The sequence below is a fragment of the Penaeus vannamei genome, chromosome 40 (assembly GCF_042767895.1).
Source record: "Penaeus vannamei isolate JL-2024 chromosome 40, ASM4276789v1, whole genome shotgun sequence".
In the NCBI taxonomy this organism is placed as follows: Eukaryota; Metazoa; Arthropoda; class Malacostraca; order Decapoda; family Penaeidae; genus Penaeus; species Penaeus vannamei.
This window is the reverse complement of record NC_091588.1, coordinates 24,099,093-24,121,673: the sequence shown is the minus strand read 5'-3', so window position 1 is coordinate 24,121,673 and position 22,581 is coordinate 24,099,093. Positions and strand designations below refer to the sequence as shown.

The 22,581-nt window shown below is 41.8% G+C and overlaps 1 protein-coding gene across 3 annotated transcripts in view; it reads left to right on the top strand.

Annotated features, from left to right (window-relative positions):
- The first annotated feature begins 214 nt into the window (after positions 1-214).
- svp (COUP transcription factor 2) overlaps positions 215-22,581 on the top strand; it is a 330,786-nt gene continuing 308,419 nt past the window's right edge. The window contains exons 1-3 of one of the 3 annotated variants that reach the window (XM_070117595.1): positions 215-780; positions 1,388-1,537; positions 12,805-12,882. In XM_070117595.1, the coding sequence (XP_069973696.1) occupies positions 480-780; positions 1,388-1,537; positions 12,805-12,882 (529 nt within the window). In that variant the 5' untranslated portion in view covers positions 215-479. The remainder of the gene's footprint in view (positions 781-1,387; positions 1,538-12,804; positions 12,883-22,581) is intronic. The other 2 variants (XM_070117593.1, XM_070117594.1) reach the window with 2 other exon arrangements.

Below are 22,581 nucleotides of genomic sequence, written 5' to 3'. Positions count from 1 at the left end.
GTATTTGCTTTCGCACGCGCTCTATTCTGCTTGCTTTGGGGCCGAGCCGCGCCCTTCGGCGTCAGCCACAGATAAGGAACGATAAGAGCTCGCTAGCAGGGCGCCGTGCAGGCTCCGAGGGCACTTGTCGGGCGGCGACCAATGGGTGTCCGGGGCGGGCGGGGTCGCGGCCCCGTGGCCCGGTGGCCCGCCCCCTGCCCCTCGCGGCCCGGCCCGCCCTCCACCCGCCGGGCTGCAGCGCCGCCCGCCCAGTGTACACAGCACAGTGCTCTAAGGAGGGTGTGTGACGCGCGGCCCAGCACCCTCGACCGTGTCCGCCTGACTGACAGGTGACCTCACTTGCTCGGGATTGTACCTGCCTCCGGCCCCGACCTCCGCCGTGTGATTGTGGATTATATGTTGTGAGATCAGATAATGACAAGCTGGCAGTGGCCAGGAGTGTGAAGTTGCAGTGAGAGCCACCGCGGCGGTGGTCGTCAATGCTGTACACGGACCAGCGCCAGGACAAGATGGCTTTAGTCGTGCCCCCCGGGTCCACGTGGCGAGACCCGCCCGTGTCGCTGCCGCCCACCACGGGGGAAGACGTGACCCGCGAGCTGGGCGCGAGTGTCACCCCGCAGCCCAATGCCCCGCAGACGCCCACGCCCAACTCGACGGCGGGCAGCGCGCCCTCGTCTGCCCCGAGCCCCACCGGCGACGACAAGAACGCCCAGAACATGACCTGCGTCGTGTGCGGCGACAAGAGCTCAGGGAAACACTATGGCCAGTTCACCTGCGAAGGTAGGCATCGCCGCCGGCCGGCCAGGTGCCCGCCCGCCCGCGCGCCCGCAGGGGACGCCGCCCAGCTGACCCGTCCGGCACCCATAGCGCTGCCCCCTGACCCAGGGTCGCGGAGATGCGTGCCCGGGGCCGCCGGGGCGCGCGGCTGCGGCGGCCGGGCCACCTGCGGGCGGCCTAGGTTCACACTTGCGCCCTTTGACGAGCCCGCAGTGGGCGCCGCGGGACGAGACTCGTCCTCATGACTTGCTGCCCCTTGCCCTCAGCCCCTCGCCCGGCGGCCTCCGCGCCCCGGGCTCGCGAAGGGCGCTCAGTCGAGTCCATTTGCATAAATCTTAAGAATTCCAAAAAGAGAGAAATCATTTGACAAAATCCCCCTCCACCCCACCTCCCCAGCCACCCCCCACATACCCCACACTCCCCCCATTCAAAAAAAAAAAAAAAAAGAAGATAGAAATCAGACCCCATAAAGAAATCACATACCCTATCTCTCCCCCTTCTCCCTCCTCCCTCCCTTCCCCTCCCCCCGACTCCAAACCCCACCCAACCCCCCGATGCTCGAAAAGGACTCCAGACACTAACAGCCCCCCCTCCTCCTTCCCTTCTGCAGGGTGCAAGAGCTTCTTCAAACGATCTGTCCGACGGAACCTGCAATACTCGTGCAGGGGCAACCGAAACTGCCCGATTGACCAACACCATCGGAATCAGTGTCAGTACTGTCGCCTCAGGAAGTGTTTCAAAGTCGGCATGAGGAGAGAAGGTGAGTGTGACTGAGTTCGTTTCTTTCGTTTGGCCAAAAAAAATTTTGCTTTTTTTTTTTTTTTTTTTTTTGGAAAGGGGTTTTCGTTTTTTTTTTTTTTTTTGAGGGAGGAAGGGGGGAGGAGGGTTTTTTTGAGGTTTTTGGATTTCTGGGAGGGTGAGTTTTGGAGGTGTTTTTTTTTTTGGGGGGGGGGTAGTTTTTTTGAGGTTTCGTAATTTTTTAGGGTTTCGTTTTTGGGGGTTCCGTTTTTTTTGGGGGTGTTAGTTTTTTGAGGTTTCGGGGTTTCACTTTTTAAGGGGGGGTCGTATTTTGGGGTTTCGTCCGTCGCACGGGGTTTCCTAGGGTAAGAAGGGAAGGGGTGGAGGGGAAGGGTTATCACGTGGGTAATGTGGTGAGGTTTTCTTTTTCCCCTTTTTTTAGGGGGGGGGGTGTTATTTTTTTGTTCGTGTTTTAGTTTCGTGTTGTCTGTCTGTCTGTCTGTTTGTCTGTCGTGGATATCGCCAATTTTCCTGCTCTGTTTTAATGTATATTCTTGTTTCTTTAATTGTATCTGTTATTTTATATCTTCGTCTTTATCTATTTCTGTCTCTCTCTATCACTTTCTCCTTCTCTGTCTCTGTCTCTGTCTCTGTCTCTCTCTCTCTCTCTCTCTCTCTCTCTCTCTCTCTCTCTCTCTCTCTCTCTCTCTCTCTCTCTCTCTCTCTCTCTCTCTCTCTCTGTCTCCCCCTCTCTCTCCCTCCCTCTCGCTCACTGACTCAGAAAACACGAACACCTCATTCATTAAGTGCCACCCAAGATCGATCTATCCGCGCCAGTACTTAGTTTCGCTTGAGTGGCACTCCGGCGATGGCACCGTGGCACAGCGGCCGGGTGAGTGCCAAATGTCGGGGGAAGAAAAAGATAACAAAGGTTTAATTATTGTCGTCATATTTTGCATATAGTTGATTGTCAGAGAAATGTACCATTGAGAAAATTGGGAGATTGTGATATCAAAGTCATAATTAAAAAGAAAATGTTGAGGTGATAAAAGATATCAGTTTAATTATTTATGGCTTGATTATATGTGTTTCGAAAGAACGTTAGGTTTTAGTTTAATTTTGTGTTTATGTTTATATGTATATTTATTTCTTTATTTCTTTAATTGGGGGAAGTGTTTAATGTTAATCTGGAATTATGTTCTATTTTATTATATAAAAAGAAAAAAAAAATATATAAGTTCAAGTATATTTCCGAAATATTAAGACGAAATGTCGGTTAATATATCTTAATTACTGTTAATAAGGTTTTAATTGATGTTAAAGAAGCGACAAATAATTCCCCAAAAATATTTATATCGAAAAATAAAAATTGTCATAGAGAAGAATTTAATCGAATGAAAAATATCATGTTTTATATCACTCGGATTCATGTATATTATGTAATATTTACATTAATATATAACTTGCGGTAGAAGTAGATAAATACAGTTTAGTTTTAATGTGATACATTTCCCTGAAAAATGATTATGGTAATGATGAAGATCATGGTAATAATTATGATGATTTGCAAGATGATATTATTAATGATAACTAATGATGATATTAAGAAAGAAAAAAAAACACAGGAAATGCGTAAATATTATGATGATGGTAAGAGACATAATTGTGATGATGATAGGAAAATAGAAATAATGAAAGTAATAATAATAGCGACGATGATGATAATAATAGTAATGGTAAATTAAATATAAAAGGAATAATAATAGCAATAATTGTAGTGATTATGGTAATAATAATAATAATGGGGATAATTTGATGGTGGTGATGCTGAGGATAATAATGATTATAATATTAATAATGATAGTAATAATAGTGTCCATAATAATAATACAGATATTAATAACAATAGTAATATTAATAATACAGATATTAATAACAATAGTAATATTAATAATACAGATATTAATAACAATAGTAATATTAATAATACCGATATTAATAATAATAGTAATATTAATAATACCGATATCAATAACAATAATAATATTTATAATACCAACAATACCGATACAAGCAAAAACACCAACGATACCAACACCAAAAACCAATCTATAAGTAGCACACACAACCCCCCCCCCCAAAAAAAAAAATATCTATCTATCTATTCTCCCACGCCCGCACGCCCGCAAGCTAGCTCTCACCCGCAAGCTCTCACACGCCCGCACGCCCACACGCACGCCCGCACGCCCGAATACCAACTTCCCCGCGGGTATCGGGTATGCTGGCCGGGCAAATACCGATACCAGATTTATGCGCGGAAGGCCCCGAGGCGGTAGCGGTTAGGGGTGGGGTGGGAGGGGGGGGAGGGGGGAAGGGGGGTGTACTGTCGAGATAATGAAGATGATGATGTGATTAGAATGATAAGGGTGATGATGATGTGATTAAAATGATAAGGGTGATGATGATGTGATTAGAGTGATAAGGGTGATGATGTGATTAAAATGATAAGGGTGATGATGATGTAAATGGAATGATAAGGGTGATGATGATGTGATTAAAATGATCAGGGTGATGATGATGTGATTAGAATGAGGGGGATAAGGATGATGATAATGATGTAATTAGAATGAGGGGGATAAGGATGATTATGATAATGATGTAAATAGAATGATGGTGATAAGGGTGAGGATGATATGATGATAATGATGTAATTAAAATGATAAGGGTGAAGATAATAGTGATAAGAGTGATCGTAGTGACGACGATAAAATTACTACTAATAGTTGGTTATAGTGAGAATATTAATAATAACAATGATAATGATGATTGATGGTGATAGCAATAGTGATAATGATAACACTATCAAGGGATTATATTGATATGATACAGTGGTAGTGACTGTAATTATAGTTATGATAATTACAAGAAGACTGATAGTGAAGAATATTAAGGGTAATGAAGATGAGAGTAATAATAATGATGATGATAATAATAATAAGAGTGATATTTTCGGGTATGTAAGGTTAATAGGAATAAAAATAGCAATAATGATAATGACTATGATAAAGTTGATAATGATAATAATAATAACAACAATAACACTTATAACAATAATAATAACGATAAGAATAACAATAATAACAACAACAACAACAAAATTAATAATAATGGTAATAATGGTAATTGTAATAATATCGGAAATGTGAAAGAATGTTCATTGGAGCGTCGGTAAAAGGGGGGGAGGGGGAGAGGGAGGGGGGGGGGGAAGAGACGGTCGGTTGGTGATGTATGAGAATAAGAGGAATAAAGAGTGTGCGTGTGAATGCGTGTGGGTATTTGTGTGCGTCAGCGTGCGTGAGTGTGCGTACGTGTACGTTAGGTATCGACGTGCAATAGACATGTGCGTATATGTACGCGTATTTCCTCTAGACGTGCGGATGTGCGGATGTGTAAAGTGTGTGTACGGATATGCCCGTGTGTGCGTGTGCGTGTGCGTGTGTGCGTGTGCTCTCGTGCGTTCATGCGTAGCCTCGAGGGAGAGACTGGGAGATGAGTGCTCATGTGTGTTAATATTATGGCTATGTATATATTATCTCGAGCGGTTTCCTAAATGTGATCTTCGGATTTGTATTTACGTTGAGGTTGGGGGGGGTTGGGGGGTTGGGGGGTTGGGGGGGGGGTGGGGGGGGGGGAGGTTGGGTCTGTCTGTTTGGTTGTTTGGTTTGGTTTGTTTCTGTTTGTTTCGGTCTCTCTTTCTCTTTTTTATATCTTTCTATCTGTTCTCTAATTCTATCTCTATTCTCTCTCTTTCTGTCTGTTCTCTCTCTTTCTGTCTGTTCTCTCTCTTTCTGTCTTCTCTTTCTCTCTCTCTCTCTCTCTCTCTCTCTCTCTCTCTCTCTCTCTCTCTCTCTCTCTCTCTCTCTCTCTCTCTCTCTCTCTCTCTCTCTCTCTCTCCCTCTCCGTCTCCCTCCCTCCCTCTCACCCTCCCTTCCTCCCTCTTTCTCCCTCCATATTCATATTCACACAACACCTCCCTCCGTCCAGAGAAGAGAACGATCCGAAAGAACACGAGAACATTTTCCGAAGAACAATCATCGACTGTGAGGAGATAACACAGGAGCCGAATGAGAAATTAAGATTTATGTTTGACATTTCAACCGGTCAATTGTGGATGATTTTGGCTGTATTTCTGCACGTATCTTTGGCGCTATAAAATGTCGTCTATAAATGTCAATTCTCTGGAAATCAACATTTTCTCGCTCTTCTTCTTCTCTCTCTCTTCTTTTTTTGGTTTTTGGGATTTTCTTTTATTCGTATCTCCTTCTGTTCTCTTGTATTCTTTTGTTTTATAGGTTCTTTTCTTTTCTTCTCTCCTTCTCTATTCCGTTTGATTTTTCTCTTTCTCTCTTTCTCTCTTTCTCTCTCCCTCTCTCTCTCCCTCTCCCTCTCTCTCCCTCTCCCTCTCCCTCTCCCTCCCTCTCCCTCCCTCTCCCTCTTCTCTCTCTCTCAAAAAATCAAAACCAGAAAAAAAATGATATATATAAAGTCATAAACTAATACAATAAATCCGAACCTGTGATTATAAATCCACGGACATTCCACGCCCTCTTTCAGTTGGTAAAGATAAAAAAATAAAAAAAATCCATTTTGTTTAATGCCTATTCGTAATTATTCGAAAATTGTAAAAGTCTTTAAATAATATGAAAATCATTGTTGTTTTTTCATGTAATTTTTGTGGATATTTTTGTCTTATATTTTTTTTTCTGTTTATTTAGTTTTTCTTTATTATTTCTCTGTTTTTCATTGTGTATCTATGTATTTAGTTTTATTATTCGTCTCTTATATTACATTTTATCCGAATTATTCAAGCGTTTATCTGTTTCCATATTTATTTATTTACTTATCCATCTGTTTATCTATCTATCTACTAATGTGTTTATTTATGTGTTAATCTATCTATTTCACGTGTTTATCTATATATCTATCTATCTGGTAACGTGTTTATTTATGTGTTAATCTATCTATCTAACGTGTTTATCTATCTATCTATTGTCGTGTTTATTTATGTGTTAATCTATCTATCTATCTATCTATTAACGTGTTTATTTATGTGTTAATTTATCTATCTATCTATCTATTGCCGTGTTTATTTATGTGTTAATTTATCTATCTATCTATCTATTGTCGTGTTTATTTATGTGTTAATCTATCTATCTATCTATCTATTGCCGTGTTTATTTATGTGTTAATCTATCTATCTATCTATCTATCTATTGCCGTGTTTATTTATGTGTTAATCTATCTATCTCACGTGTTTATCTATCTATCTATCTATTGCCGTGTTTATTTATGTGTTAATCTATCTACCTATCTATCTATTGCCGTGTTTATTTATGTGTTTCCTAATTTATTCATGGAAGACTTAAAGAGGTCTTAGCGCCGGTTTCGCTCGGCCGGTTAACAACGAACAGAAAAAGACCGCCGGTGGAGAATTGATTGCGGTCTTCGGGTGCCATTAATTTCCTTTCCACGAGTGCCAAGTGTGGGTGGCACTTCTTGCGATTTTGCGGGGGGGGTTGATTTTATAAAGGGGGAGGGGAGGTCAAAGGGAAGGAGAAAGAGGGAGGAAATGAGGAGTGAATGAGAGGGAGGGAAAGAGAGAAGGAGGGGTAGAGAGAGAGAGAGAGGGAGGGAAGGAGTGAAAGAGAGGGAGGGAAGGAGTGAAAGAGAGGGAGAGAAGGAGGGGTAGAGAGAGGGAGGGAAGGAGTGAAAGAGAGGGAGGAAAGGAGAGATAGAGAGAGGGAGGAAATGGGGAGTGAAAGAGAGGGAGGGAAAGAGGAGTGAAAGAGAGGGAGGGAAGGAGGAGTGAAAGAGAGGGAGGGAAGGAGGAGTGAAAGAGAGGGAGGGAAGGAGGAGTGAAAAAGAGGGAGGGAAGGAGGAGTGAAAGAGAGGGAGGGAAGGAGAGTAAGAGAGACAGAGACAGAGACAGACAGAGAGAGCGAGCGAACGAGAGAGAGAGAGAGAGAGAGAAAGCGAGCGAGAGTAAGAGAGACAGTGACAGAGAAAGAGAGAGAGAGAGAGAGAGAGAGAGAGAGAGAGAGAGAGAGAGAGAGAGAGAGAGAGAGAGAGGCACGCGGCACACTCTGTGGGCTCTTCGGTTTATTTCTGTCTAAATTCTCCAACTGTGACCGCTGTTTAATGAAATTCACTAATCTGGTCGACACGTCAATTGATTTCCGACATTTTCCTCGTATGTGTGTGTGTGTGCGTGTGTGTGTGTGTGTGTGTGTGTGTGTGTGTGTGTATGTATGTGTGTGTGCACGTAAATGTCGGGCGAATTGCGTGTGTGTGTGTTTGTGTGCGTGTGCGTGTGCGTGTGCGTGTGAATGCCGAGTGAATTATTATATCAAAGAGAAAAAAAAAAATACATATATGTACATGAAGAAGAGTAAAAAAAAAAAAAAAATGAAATAAAACAAATATCGCCCTTGACCAAACACGCGAAACAAACAAAGTAAATCAGACAGGAATAGATAATGATAGAACACAGAAATGCAAAGAGAATAACAAACGATAAACAAGAGAAATAAAGACACTTTGCCGTAGAGAGAGAGAATTTACCTCCAACTCCAACTCCAACTCCAACTCCAACTCCAACTCTAACTCTAACTCTAACTCTAACTCTAACTCTAACTCTAACTCTAACTCTAACTCTAACTCTAACTCCAACTCCAACTCCAACTCCAACTCCAACTCCAACTCCAACTCCAACTCCAACTCCAACTCCAACTCCAACTCCAACTCCAACTCCAACTCCAACTCCAACTCCAACTCCAACTCCAACTCCAACTCCAACTCCAACTCCAACCCCAACTCCAACCCCAACCCCAACCCCAACTCCAACTCCAACTCCAACTCCAACTCCAACTCCAACTCCAACTCCAACTCCAACTCCAACTCCAACCCCAACCCCACTCCCAACCCCAACCCTCACCCCAACCCCACCCACACCCCTACCCCCACCCCAACCCCAACCCCAACACCAACCCCAACCCCCCCCTCCCCCGCCCCCCCCAACAGATCGTCGAGGTTGCGTGCAGAGTCCGAAGTGGATGTGAGCTAAAAGCCGAGCAATCTGCAACACGTGCAAGGGAAAAAGTTGAAATGACAGACAGACACGATGAAAAGGGAGGTGAACGTGGGCGTCGCCGATTGTGTGTGTTCAACTTAAGGGGGTTATTTAACCACATTTAACTTAATTATTTAACTTAAGGGAATATTTAACCACATTTAACTTAATTATTTAACTTAAGGGGTATTTAACTTAAGGTATTTAACGAGAACTTTCGGTTAAAATAGGTGTCGTTGTGTCCTCTGAAAAATTATGCATATATATGTATATCTTTTTTTTTATTTGTTTTTTTCTATATTTGTTGAAGAAGGATCGAGTTTTGAAATGGATATTTCGAGTGGATTCTTTGTTTTCATCTTATATATGTAGAAAAAAAAAATATATGGGTTTTTCTTGTTATTCTCTGTTTTCATCTTATATATGTAGAAAAATATATATAGTTTTTTCTTGTTATCTTTATTTAACAAGTGTTCTGTACAAAAATATATATATACGTTTTTTTCTTGCTATCTATATTTAACAAGTGCTCTGTACAAAAAAATATATATACGTTTTTTTGTTATCTTTATTTAACAAGTGCTCTGTACAAAAAAATATATATACGTTTTTTTTATCTTTATTTAACAAGTGCTCTGTACAAAAAAATATATATACGTTTTTTTGTTATCTATATTTAACAAGTGCTCTGTACAAAAATATATATATACGTTTTTTTTTCTTGCTATCTATATTTAACAAGTACCGAATGCTCAAAAAAAAATATTTAAATGAGTTGTCAATTATCATCATATATCCGTACCCAAAATGAGAAAATTATCATGTTAAACCCGAATGATGAAGATATAAGTACATAGATTTGAACACAGCACTACATACGTTAAGCACAACCATAATTAAGAAACCGGTAAAAAAAAAAAGAAAAGAAAAAAAAAAAGTGTCCCCCTCTCCCTCTCCCTCTCCCTCTTCCTCTTCCTCCCTCTCCCTCTCCCTCTCCCTTCCCTTCCCTTCCCTTCCCTTCCCTTCCCTTCCCTTCCCTTCCCTTCCCTTCCCTCTCCCCCTTCCTCTCCTTCTCCCTTCTCTTCCCCTCTCCCTCTCCCTCCCCTCCCCTCCCCTCCCCTCCCCTCCCCTCTCCCTCCCTCCCCTCCCTTCCTCTCCCCTTCCCTCCCCTCTCTCTCTCTCTCTTAAAAAATCATTCATAATATAAAAAAAAGTTTACCATTGATAGCGAGGTGTGGTGTGTTGTTCGGTGTGACAAAAAGTAGCTTCGGGAATCTCGCTTATTTACTTGACCCTGCTGTTACGGGCTGGTTCTGTGGCGCTGTGGTGTGGGGCTCGACTTGACCTGGGCTAAGGTGTGTGTGTCGGGGGGGGGGGGCTATGCTTTGTGTGTGAGTGTGTGTGTGTTTGGATGCTCGTGTGTGAGAGGGAGAGGAGAGGGGACTGTGTGAGAGAGAGAGGAAGAGGAGTGTGTGAGTGTGTGTGTGTGTGTGTGTGAGAGAGAGAGGAAGAGGAGTGTGTGTGTGTGTGTGAGAGAGAGAGAGAGAGAGAGAGAGAGAGAGGGAGAGAAGGAGGGAGATGTGTGTGTGTGCGTGTGTGAGGGGGATTTTTTTGTGTGTGTGTGTGTGTGAGGGGGATTTTTCTGTCTGTGTGTGTGAGTGTGTGTGTATGTTTCATTATTATAATTATTTTTGTTATTAATTTTTAGATACAAAAAATCATCGTAATATTGTAAATGCACAAAGAAAGATCTGTTAGTATCCTTGTTCATCAGAAGTGTCAGTATAATTATCATCACCATTATCATCGTCATCATTATCATCTTCATCACCATCCCCATTAATATCACCATACATAAGGGAAATGTCAGTATCATTACGATTATCATCACCATCATCATCATCATCATCATCATCATCATCATCATCATCATCATCATCATCATCATCATCATCATCATCATCATCATCTACATCACCATACCCATTAATATCACCATACATAAGGGAATAAAAGTCAAAGTCTACCCACACGCGACACTGTAACAGAAGAGTGATATAAAATTCACTCATAGTGTGTGCTCCGCTTTAGGTTCTCCGACACAATACGTAACAGAATAACCGCTGTGTGTACTTGTCAATAAGGTTTTAATGCGGTGTACGTTTTTTTTTTTTTTTTTTTTTTTTTTTTTTGTCGTGTTATGGGCGAAGAACAGAATATTATTTTTCCTTGTTCGTGTTTTTTTTTTCTCTTTCTCACTTTTTCTCGGGATTGTTCTTTGTTTCTCTTCGTTCTCTCTTTCTTTCGATTGCTCTTTGTTTCTCTCTCGATTTGCTCTCTGTCTCTCTCTCTCTCTCTCTCTCTCTCTCTCTCTCTCTCTCTCTCTCTCTCTCTCTCTCTCTCTCTCTCCTCTCTCCTCTCTCCTCTCTCCTCTCTCCTCTCTCCTCTCTCCTCTCTCCTCTCTCCTCTCTCCTCTCTCCTCTCTCCTCTCTCCCTCTCTCTTTCCTCTCTCCCTCTCTCTCCTTTTCTGAATCGAAGTGGAAAAAAATAAACCATAAACCACATGGCATAACTTCTTTTAATTGAGAACCGACAATAATATATTTCCTTTACATTTTTTTTCAACTTATTTACATTTTTTTCAACTTATTTATATATATATATATATTTTTTTTTTTTTATCGGTGATGGTTTTTGGGTGATGGTGGCAGCGGTGGAGATCGAGGTACTAAGAGTTGTCAATGAAAAATGGTAATGGTTTTGGGACGTCGCTACCATAGTCAATAATGGTGGTGTCAATGGTGGTGTCATTTTCGCTTACTAGCCCTTGTGTGTGCGTGTGTGTGCGCGTTCTTGTGCTTGTGCGTGTGCCCCCTTGTGTCCGTGTGTGTGTCCTAGACATACGCACTTCAAACACGCACACATAAGTACTTGGTATACATGTACGTCTGTAGCTAGCTTATGTATCTTCCTTTCTCTCTCTCTATGTATATGTGTACATTATGGTTATCGTGTTTATGTAAGTCATATGTAATACACAGGGGAAGTTTGTGTTGACGAGGATGGAGGTGTGAAGAAAATGCCCATTTTGTGATGGTAAAAAAGAAGAAAAGAGGAAATTAAAAAACGCGATTATAAAATGCCCACCCCACCCCCCCTTTTTTTAAATAAGAGAGGGGAATAATGTGATTGTAAGATAATCCTTTTTTTCAATAAGAGGGGAAATGTGATGGTAAAATATCCCTTTTTTCAATAAGAGAAGAATAGAAATTCGTGATTGTAAAATACACTTTTTTTCAATAAGAGAAAAATAGAAATTTGTGATTGTAAAATAACCCTTTTTTCAATAAGAGGGAAAAAAATAAAAATATACAAGAAATCCCTTTTTTCAGCAAAAGAGAACATTCTAAAATACCCTCCTTTATTCTATATAAAATGTGGATGAGGAAAATGTGTCCCCCTTTTTTAAGAATAATTTTTTGTAGTCGAGAAGAAATGATCAATATTTTATTTATTTGATAATTAATAAAGAAAAAATCATTGGTGGTCCACATAATTATAATATTTTGTAGATCAATATGTAGTGAATTGCCTTTTTTTCCAAAAATATAAAAAAAAAATAAGATTAAATATTAAGAAGGGGATTTAAATCGTATAAAAAACAATCATAATTATTATTTAATTGATTAAATACCCCTGCCCCCTCTTAATGAAAATGAAATAAGTAAATACAAAAATAGACGTTTCCATTGTCATTATTTGGTGAAAAATTTTATTTCTGTTGAAACAAAACCAAAATTGAAAAAAAAAAAATTAGTAGCATATGCAGCAACTCCCCTCCCTCCAAAATAAATTAAAAAATAAAAATAAATCACCTGTAATTAGTAAAATAAGTACGTATATAAAGTCAAAAACCTCAAAACGTTTCCCTCAAATTACAAATAATATAAGTATATACTAAAAAAAAAGAAATTAAACAAACAAAAAATAGAATAAAATAATACCCCCTCAAAATACAAAAATAATAAGAATAAATAAAAAAAAAACTAAAACAATAATAACTACAAACGATAATCAATAAACAACAACTAAAAAAAAAATGCTGCTGCTTGGAAACGTTAGCCGAGGGTGTTACTAAAGGTATAAATAACTCTTTTCAGAAAAAAATAATGGGCATGGGCAGCCTCTCCTTCTCGTCACCTCAAACTACCCTCTCGACAAGCTGCAGGCCGAGCAAGGCAAGTGGTGTAGAGTTAGCGTTGTCATGTGGACCGTCTCTCCTTTTTTTATGTGTAATTTTTTGTGTATTTTTTGCGGAAGGTTAGCGGGGGTGTTCAGGAAGGGTCGCGGTGGTTGAGTGTGAGTTTTTTGGGGGTGGTTTAGGGGTGTTTGAGTGGGGGTTTTGGGGTCATTGTGGGTGTTTTGGGGTGTTGATGGGTGTTTGAGTGGGGGTTTGGGGGTCATTGTGGGTGTTTTGGGGTGTTGAGGGTGTTGAGTGGGGTTTTGGGGGTTATTGTGGGTGGTTTGGGGTGTTGAGTGGGGTTCTGGGGGTCATGTGGGTGTTTTGGGCTGTTGGGTGGGGGTTTGGGGGTCAATGTGGGTCTTTTGTGGTGTTAAGTGGAGTTTTAAGGGTCAATGTGGGTGTTTTGTGGTGTTTTGGTGGAAATCTAAAGGTCATGTGGGCGTTTTGTGGTGCTGAGTGGAGTTCTAAGGGTCAATGTGGATGTTTTGCGGGTTATACTGTAGGTGTTATGGTGTTCAGGAAGTTTTACAGGTCATGTGGAAGTTTTGTGAAAGTGTTGTGGAAGTTTTAACGAAGTTTTACGTGTCATGTGGAAGTGTTGTGGTGTTACGGAAGTTTCACAGGTCATGCGAAAGATTTACGGTTCACATGGAAGCTTTTAGTGAAGTTATACGGTTCATACGCCAGTGTTATAGAAGTTCTACCGATTTTTTTTTCTAAATTCGAAAAACGCGTATCACTGTTGTAGAAATTTTTTCCCGAAGATTTAATGGAGATTCACAGAAGACTTTCGGAAAAAGTTACGAAATCGTTGCGAAAGATTTACGGGAAGTTTTGTACTGGTGTTACGCCCGTGTTAAGAGGAAGTCCCACGGAAGTGATGCCAAGAAGCTACTCCAATGTAGTGTTTCATAGTCGACGGAAAGCTGATTTTTTATCGCCATTTTGACGTCTTTCTGTTTATTTATTTATTTATTTATGTGTTTATTTTTTTCTTTGCCATTCTGTTTTTTATTTATTTATTTATCTATTTATTCATTTTTGCTTTACCATTCTGTGTTTATTTATTTATTTATCTATTTATTCATTTTTGCTTTACCAATCTGACGTCTTTCTCGTTTTATTTATTTATTTTTTTTTTTCCGACCCCTAAACAGGCTGCTGTTTGTGCCGGATTTGATGTCGATTTTTCTGTTTTCTTTTCTTTATCTTTTTCTTCCTTTTTCTTTCTTTCTCCTTCCTGCAGGCGTCTCCTTCGGCACCTTCAGGCGGGGAGGCGGTCGGGGCGGGCAAGTCCCTCTGGCGTTTTGCATAGGAGGTTGTGGAGGTGTGTGTGTGTGTGTGTGAGAGAGAGAGAGAGAGAGAGAGAGAGAGAGAGAGAGAGAGAGAGAGAGAGAGAGAGATACAGAGATGGAGAGAGAGAAATACACACACACACACACACACACACACACACACACACACACACACACACACACACATATATATATATATATATATATATATATAGAGAGAGAGAGAGAGAGAGAGAGAGAGAGCGGGAGAGAGAGAAGAGATACAGATACAGAGATTGAAATAGATTTGGAAACAGACACAGACAAGAGATAGAAAAAGAAATACAGAGAGCGGTGAACGTTTATGAACACGTGACCGCCACTTCGGCCATTGACAGAAGTCTCCATAAGTCGAGTGGAAAAAAAAAAAAAAAAAAAAAAGAGAAAAAAAAAGTAATATTAACTTGCCAAATGTTCACCGTGGCTGAAACATTCTTCAATACTTAAGATGTAGTTGAAGATATGTTCAATTGTTCATCGAGGTTCGTCACGGCTGAACAATTTTGTGTTTTTTTATGAAATCGTTGCTTTTATCGTCATTAAAAGATATAAAAGAGATTGTTAATTTTAATGAAAAAAACTGGATTCTAGTTTACTTAAAAGATTTTGTTTATTTATTTATTCATATTTTTGCTTTGTATGATTATTCTCTTTCTCGTGTTTGTTTGTTTTTTTATTTTATTTTTTCGTCTTTGTTGTCCGTTTTTTGGGGCTTTTTTTCATTTTTCCTTTGTTTCGGGGTTGCGTGTTATTCCTTATTCTCTTTTCCTCTTTCCTCTTCTCTCTTTATTCCTGTTCTCATTCATTCTTGTTCTATTGCTAATGCGCGCGCTCTCTTTCTTTGTTTCTCTCTCTTTTTCCTTTCTCTCTGTCTCTCTTTCTTTCTCTCTCTCTCCCTCCCTCCTCTCTCCGTCCTTCCTCCCCTCACCCACCTCTCTCTCTCTCTCTCTCTCCCTTACTCCCCCTCCCCCTCTCCCAATCCCCCAACCATCCTCTCGTAAACACCTAATCACCCAATCCCCAATCACGCTCTCGTAATCACTTAATCACCCAATCACTCATTCACCCTCTTGCAATCACCCAATCACCCATTCACCCTCTCGCAATCACCCAATCACCCAATCCCCAATCACCCTCTCCCAATCCCCCAATCACCCATTCACCCAATCCCCAATCACCCTCTCCCAATCCCCCAATCAGCGGCCAGCGAGTGCTTTACGGTTCACAATCGCGCGGGGAATCGGACGCCGGCGCTAACCTAATCCGGCAGCCGGTCACCGAACGTCCGAACGAAAGAGGAAGAGATAAAGCGAATGATTCTTCCTTTCTCTTTCTTTCTCTTCTCTCTTTCTTTCTTATTTTCGGTCTTTCTCGCTGGGTTTCTGTGTATCGGTTCATCTTTCTTTCGCGCTCTTTCTCTCTCTCTCTCTCTCTCTCTCTCTCTCTCTCTCTCTCTCTCTCTCTCTCTCTCTCTCTCTCTCTCTCTCTCTCTCTCTCTCTCTCCCTCCCTCCCTCCCTCCCTCCCTTCTTCCCTCCCTCCCTCCCATTCCCACCCCCTCATTCTTTCTCTCTTCCTCCCCCCTTTCTCTCTCATTCGCGCCCATTTCTTGCCCTTTCTTCTCCTCCTCCCACACCTCCCACGCTCCTTCTGTTATGGTTGGGTAAGAAAGGGAAAAGGAAAAGGTAACATGTGTGGGGAAAGAAGGGAAGAAGAGGGAGAGGGGGGATGGAGGGAGGGCAGGAGAGGGAGGGAGGGAGGGAGGGTGGGTAGGAGGGAGAGAGGGAGAGGGAAGGAGGTAGGTAGGGAGGGAGGTAAGGAAAGAGAATGGGAGAGAGGGAAGGAGAGAGGGGGAATGGGGGGGGGGTGAGAAGGGTAGGAGGCAGGTAGATTGAATACAGGGGGGGGGGGTACGGGAGGTGGGGTAGGTGGGCTTGTGGGTTGAGGAGGGGGTCGGGTATCAGGTGGGGATGGGTGGGGGTAAGGGAAAAGTATTTAGATTGAAAGAATAGTTTGATAGATACGTTGATGCAGAATATGGTAATTTTTTCTCTTTATTTCTGTGGATTTCATGCTGTTTTTTCTTTTTCTTTTTCTTTTTTCTTCTCCGTCTCTAACGAAAGAGGGGAATGAATGGAAATACTTCTTATTACTCCTCTTATTCTTATTCTTCCTCCTCTTCCTTCCCTTCCTCCTTCCTCTTCCTCCTCCTCCTTCCCTTCCTCCCGCCTCCTCCTCCTCCTCCTCTTCCTTCCCTTCCTCCTCCTTCCTTTCCTCTTCCTCCTCCTTCCCTTCCTCTTCCTCCTCCTTCCCTTCCTCTTCCTCCTCCTTCCCTTCCTCCTCCTTCCCCTTCCTCTTCCTCACCCTCCTCCTCCTCCCTTCCCTTCCTCCTCCTCCTCCTCCTCCCTCCTCCTTCCCTTCCTCTTCCTCCTCCTTCCCTTCCTCTTCCTCCTCCTTCCCTTCCTCTTCCTCCTCCTTCCCTTCCTCTTCCTCCTCCTTACCTCCCTTCCTCCTCCTCCTTCCCTTCCTTCCGCCTCCTCCTCCTTCCCTTCCTCTTCCTCACCCTCCTCCTTCCTCTTCCTCTTCCTCCTCCTCCTCCTCCCCCTTCCTCCTCCTCCTTCCCTTCCTCCTCCTCCTCCTACCCTGCCTCCCCCCCCCCCATTGCCGGTCACCGAAAGGGAAGTCCGTTCTCGTATTTTCCAGAAACCGCATTCAGATTTTACGTGAGAGCTTCTTTTTGTTCGTGAGAAAGACGGAAGGAGAGAGAGAGAGAGAGAGAGAGAGGGAGGGAGCTAGAGAGAGAGAGAGAGAGAGAGAGAGAGAGAGAGAGAGAGGGAGAGAGAGAGGGAGAGAGAGAGGGAGGGAGGGAGGAGGAGAGAGGGAGAGAGAGAGAGAGGGAGAGAGAGAGGGAGAGAGAGAGAGAGAGAGAGAGAGAGAGAGAGAGAGAGAGAGAGAGAGAGAGAGAGAGAGAGAGAGAGAGAGAGAGGGAGAGAGAGAAAGAGAGAGAAGGGGGAGGTAGTAAAGGGAGAGAGAGAGAAAAGAAGGGAAAGAGAGAGAGAAAGAGAAAGAGAGATCGAAATCGGGATCGAAATCTAAATCGTAAGAAAAAGAAAAAGATTAAGATTACGAAAGAGAGAGAGAGAGGGAGAGAAAGAGAAGAAGAAGAAAGGGGGGAGGGAGTGGGTGGGAAAACGAATAAAATTGCGAAAGAGAGCAGGACAACAAGCCAACAACACACTAAAGAGCCGACAATTGCTGACCCTCGGAAATGGCTGTTAAACCTTCAATTGTTACGGGTTATATATATTTTTTTCCCACGATCAGCTTTTCGTCCTTAGAAGAGAGAGGAGAAGGGGGGGGAGGGGGGGAGAGGGGGGGGAAGTTTAATGTACGCCCACATACCCCCCCTACATACCCTCCCCCACATACCCCCCCACCCTCCCCCACATACCCCCCCCTCCCCCACATACCCCCCTCCCCCACATATCCTCCTTCTCCCCCACATACCCTCCTTCTCCTCTTCTTCTTCCCCTACTTCTATATAACCTCTCCTCTCTCTCCCTTTTCTCTACCTACCTACCTACCTACCTACCTACCTACCTACCTACCTACCTACCTACCTACCTACCTACCTACCTACCTACCTACCTCCTCTCCCCTCTCTCCTCCTCCCCCTACCTATACCGTACCTCCCTCTTGCATACCCTTCCCCCTCTACCTCACCCCCTCCTCCCCCTGCTTAGACATACCCCTCCACCCTACCCCCATACCCTCCCTCCCTCCCCCTCCCTCCCCAATCCGACACCCCCTTCCCCTCAGCCCCAACCCTCCACCCCTCCCTCCCTTCCCCCAGCCCCAACCCTCCCCCTTCCCCCCTCCCTCCTTCCCCCCCTCCTTCCCCAATCAACCGAAAATCCGACTTTTGAAATATTTTCTTCGTATGGGAACCACTGAGCGATTTACGTAAATGTTTCTCTTCAACGGTCAGCAATCGAAAAATTCGGTTAAGGGGGAAAAATTCGGTTGAACGGAAAAGGGATGAAATATATATATCTATTTTCCGTCTTTTTCTTTGGGGCGAATTCCATAAAATTATCGAATCTTGTTGTTAGTATAATTATCATCATCGTTATTGTTGTTATCATCATTGCCATTATCGTAACTTACAATTATTATATTATTATCATTATTATTATTGTCATCATTACTGCCATTATCATAACTCTTACAATTATTATAGTTATTACATTATAATTGTTGTTATCATCATCATTGCCATCAATATTATAACTCTTACAATTATCATAGTTATTACATTATAATTGTTGTTATCATCATTGTCATCATTATTATAACTCTTACATTTATTATTCTTTACTCTTTTAATTAGAAAAAAAAATATTTACACAATATTTTGAGAAAAAAAAAAATATTTACACATTTTATTTAAACGCAAAATCGTCCGGAAGAAAACGGAAAACGTGCGTAAAAGAAAACGATTATTTTTATGATAATTTTTTTTTTTGTCTCTTTGTTTACCTTTGTTCTTGTCTTTTTTTGCGTTTTTTGTATTTGTTATTGTTGTTTTTGTTGATTTTATGATATTCTTTACCTCGATAATAATTCCTTTGTGAAGAGGGTTTACATTTGTGAATAAAAGATTTATATTTGTATTAACGTGTTATATTTTCGTCATCTACACACACACACACACACACACACACACACACACACACACACACACACACACACACACACACACACACACACACACACACACACACACAAACCCACCCACACAAACCCACCCACACAAACACACCCACACAAACACACACACACAAACCCACCCAAACAAACAAACCCACACAAACACTCCCACACAAACCCACCCAAACAAACAAACCCACACACCCAAACCCACCCACACACACACACAAACCCACACAAACCCACCCAAACAAACACAAACTTCGCCAATTAATAAAACACGAAACGGACCCAAACGGACCCAAACACACCCACACAAACAAACAAACACAAACAAACATACAAACAAACAAAGAAAATTCGCCAATTAATAAAACACGAAACGGGCCCAAACAAACAAACAAACACACAAACAAACAGAAAAATTCGCCAATTAATAAACCACGCAACGGGCCCAGGAATTCGCACGTTTTAAAATACCGTCCCTCTTATCGGGCGGGTTCGCTCGTTTTCGCAAAATATCAAAGTTCACGGCGGGTTCTTGGGCTTCACTCGAAAGCTTTTGCCTCGAGAAACTTTAATGGCGCGAGAGAAAGATCTTTTTTGAACTTACTTAGAATGAGGGAGAAAGATCTTTTTTTTTACTTACTTAGAATGAGGGAGAAAGATCTTTTTTTTTTTTTTTTTTTTTTTTTTACTTAGAAAGGTAATGGAGTGGTTGCGGTTACTTGTGATTGCCCACTTATAAATATGTACTTATGAATACGGGTTTATGAATTCATATTAATAAACACACGGTTATAAACTTGTATTTATGAACACACTTATAAACACGCACTTGTAAACACACATATAGACAGGCACTCAATAAACACACTTATAAACATGCACTCAATAAACACACTTATAAACACGCACTCAATAAATACACTTATAAACACGCACTCAATAAACACACTCAATAAACACACTTATAAACATATACTTACAAACACACTTATAAACACGCACTTAACACACACTTACAAACATACACTTACAAACACACTTATAAACACGCACTTAACACACACTTATAAACATATACTTACAAACACAGCATCCAGGATCGGCATGTTGAGTTGCGTAGAAGGGGGGAGGGGGAAAGGAAGGGGAGGGGGAGGGGGGGAGGGGGAGGGGGAAGATGAGTTGATGTTCTTTAAGGTTATATTTATTATTATTATTATTATTATTATTATTATTATTATTATTATTATTATTATTATTATTATTATGATTATGATTATTACTACTAGTACTACTATTACTACTACTATTGCTACTACTACTATCATCATTATCATTATCACTACCATCATTATCATCTTTATTATCATAATCGTCATCATTATCCCTTCTCTCCCCCCTCCCCCCTTCTCACCTTCCCCCTATCCCACCTACCCCTCCCCCCCGTTTCGTGTTAAAAATGACCAAGCAAAAGATTGAAAAGAGAGAGAGAGAGAGAGAGAGAGAGAGAGAGAGAGAGAGAGAGAGAGAGAGAGAGAGAGAGAGAGAGAGAGAGAGAGAGAGAAAGTTATTATTGTTTACATCTTTCTTATCTCTCCCGAAGGACGTATTTAAGATAGTGATAGAGATTTCAGGTGAAAGTGTTATTTTTGTTGTTATCTTGTCGTTTGGTTATTTTTGTTTCATTTTATATTTTTGTCTTATCTATTTTTTTTTTTTTTTGTCTTATCTATTTTTTCTTCTTCTTCTTCTTCTTCTTCTTCTCTTCTTTCTGGTCTTGTTTGATTTTTATTGATTTTTTTATGAATATTGTTATTGTATTTATTTATTTATTATGATTTTATTTTTAGTTGCATATTTATAGTCGTTATTGTGTTTGTTTTTTATTTTTATTTACTTTTTTTTCCTTTTCTTTTCTTTTTTCTCCTTGTTCTTTTCATTTTTTTTCTCTCTCTATTCCTCCTTCCCTTCTTCCCTCCCCCTCTCCCTCTCTCCCTCCCCCTCTTCATCCCTCCCTCCCTCCCACCCACCTTCCCTCCCACTCCTCCCTCCCTCCCACCCTCCCTCCCTTTCCTCCCTCTCCCTCCCCCTCTCCCTCCCTCCCACCCTCCCTCCCCCACCCTCCCCCCTGCATGTATATATAATAAACACCATTTTTTTTTTTATTCTTTTTTTGAGACAATATTTAGTGTATCCCTAATTAGACGTTACTCAGTTTTTTAATTTATGCGGGGACATGCTGCTCCCCAGGCGGTGAAAGTTCACGAAGTCTGCAAGGAAGCGACGGAGATTGTGAAGGCAAGAGAGGGAGGAGGGAGGTGAGGGAGGGGAGGAAGGGGGGTGGAAGGAGGAGGGAGGGTGAGGGGGTGGAAGGGAGGGAGGGAAGGGTGGAAAGGGAGGAGGGAGAAGGAGGGGAGGAGGGGAGGGAAGGGAGGGAGGGAGGGAGAGGGGAGAAGGGGGAGGGGGTGAGGGGAGGGGAGGGCTGGAAGGGTGGAAGGGAGAAGGGAGGGAGGATGGAAGAGGGAAGGAGAGGGGAAGGAGGGGTGGAAGGGAAGGGAGGGAGGAGGGGGTGGGGGAAGGGAAGAAGGGAGGAGGGAGGGGAGGAAGGGAAGGGAGAGAGAATAAGAGACAGAGACTGGCATTAAAACAAACACACGAACAAACATAATAAACAAAGACAGACAAAAAAAACAAAGAAACAAGAAAGAAAAAAAAGAAAAAAACACAAACCAAACAATTCCCTTATCCTCAAAAAAAAAAATAAAAAAATAAAAAAAATAAATAAATCCTGCCGAAAAAATACACGAATCGGCAACTCGTCATTGTTACCCAACGCGTAGAACAGATTAATGAAAGAACAATGAATGATAAAGATGAGTGAAGACGACAGATAACGATTGATTTAGTATTCAGTATATCTTTTTCTTTTTAACGGTGTATCTTTTACACAGCGTTCCTTCGGAGTGTTTATGAATGTTGCATGGTGGTTGCAAGAATAGTAATATATATGTATATGTGTGTATGTGTGGACAGATATATGTATATATATATGTGTGTGTGTGTGTGTGTGTGTGTGTGTGTGTGTGTGTGTGTGTGTGTGTGTGTGTGTGTGTGTGTGTGTGTGTGTATATATATATATATATATATATATATATATATATATATATATATATATATATATATATATATATACAGAGAAAGAGAGAGAAAGAGAAAGAAAGAGAGAGAGGGAGATGGAGAGAAAAAGAGAGAGAAGAAATGGGATGGAAAGAGAAAGAGAGAGAAAGAAAGAAAGAGAAAGAGAGAGAGACCGGGGAAAGAGAAAGAGAGAGACCGGGGAAAGAGAGAGAAAGAGAATGAGAGAAAGAGAGAGAGAATCACACACACACACACACACACACACATACATTACATCCCTACCTGTACTCACCATTCACTCACATCCATCAGCGGCGGTCATCCAATCGCCGAATCTCCCACGCATTCATTTATTCACACTTCTGTGACGAAACCGACTTCCCCCTACCCCCTACCCCCTCCTCCCCCCACACCCCCAGTCCCCTTTCCCCCCCCCTGAATTTGAGTCACCGAATTTTTTGAGTCATATAATTTGAGTCATAGAATTTGAGTCATAGAATTTGAGTCA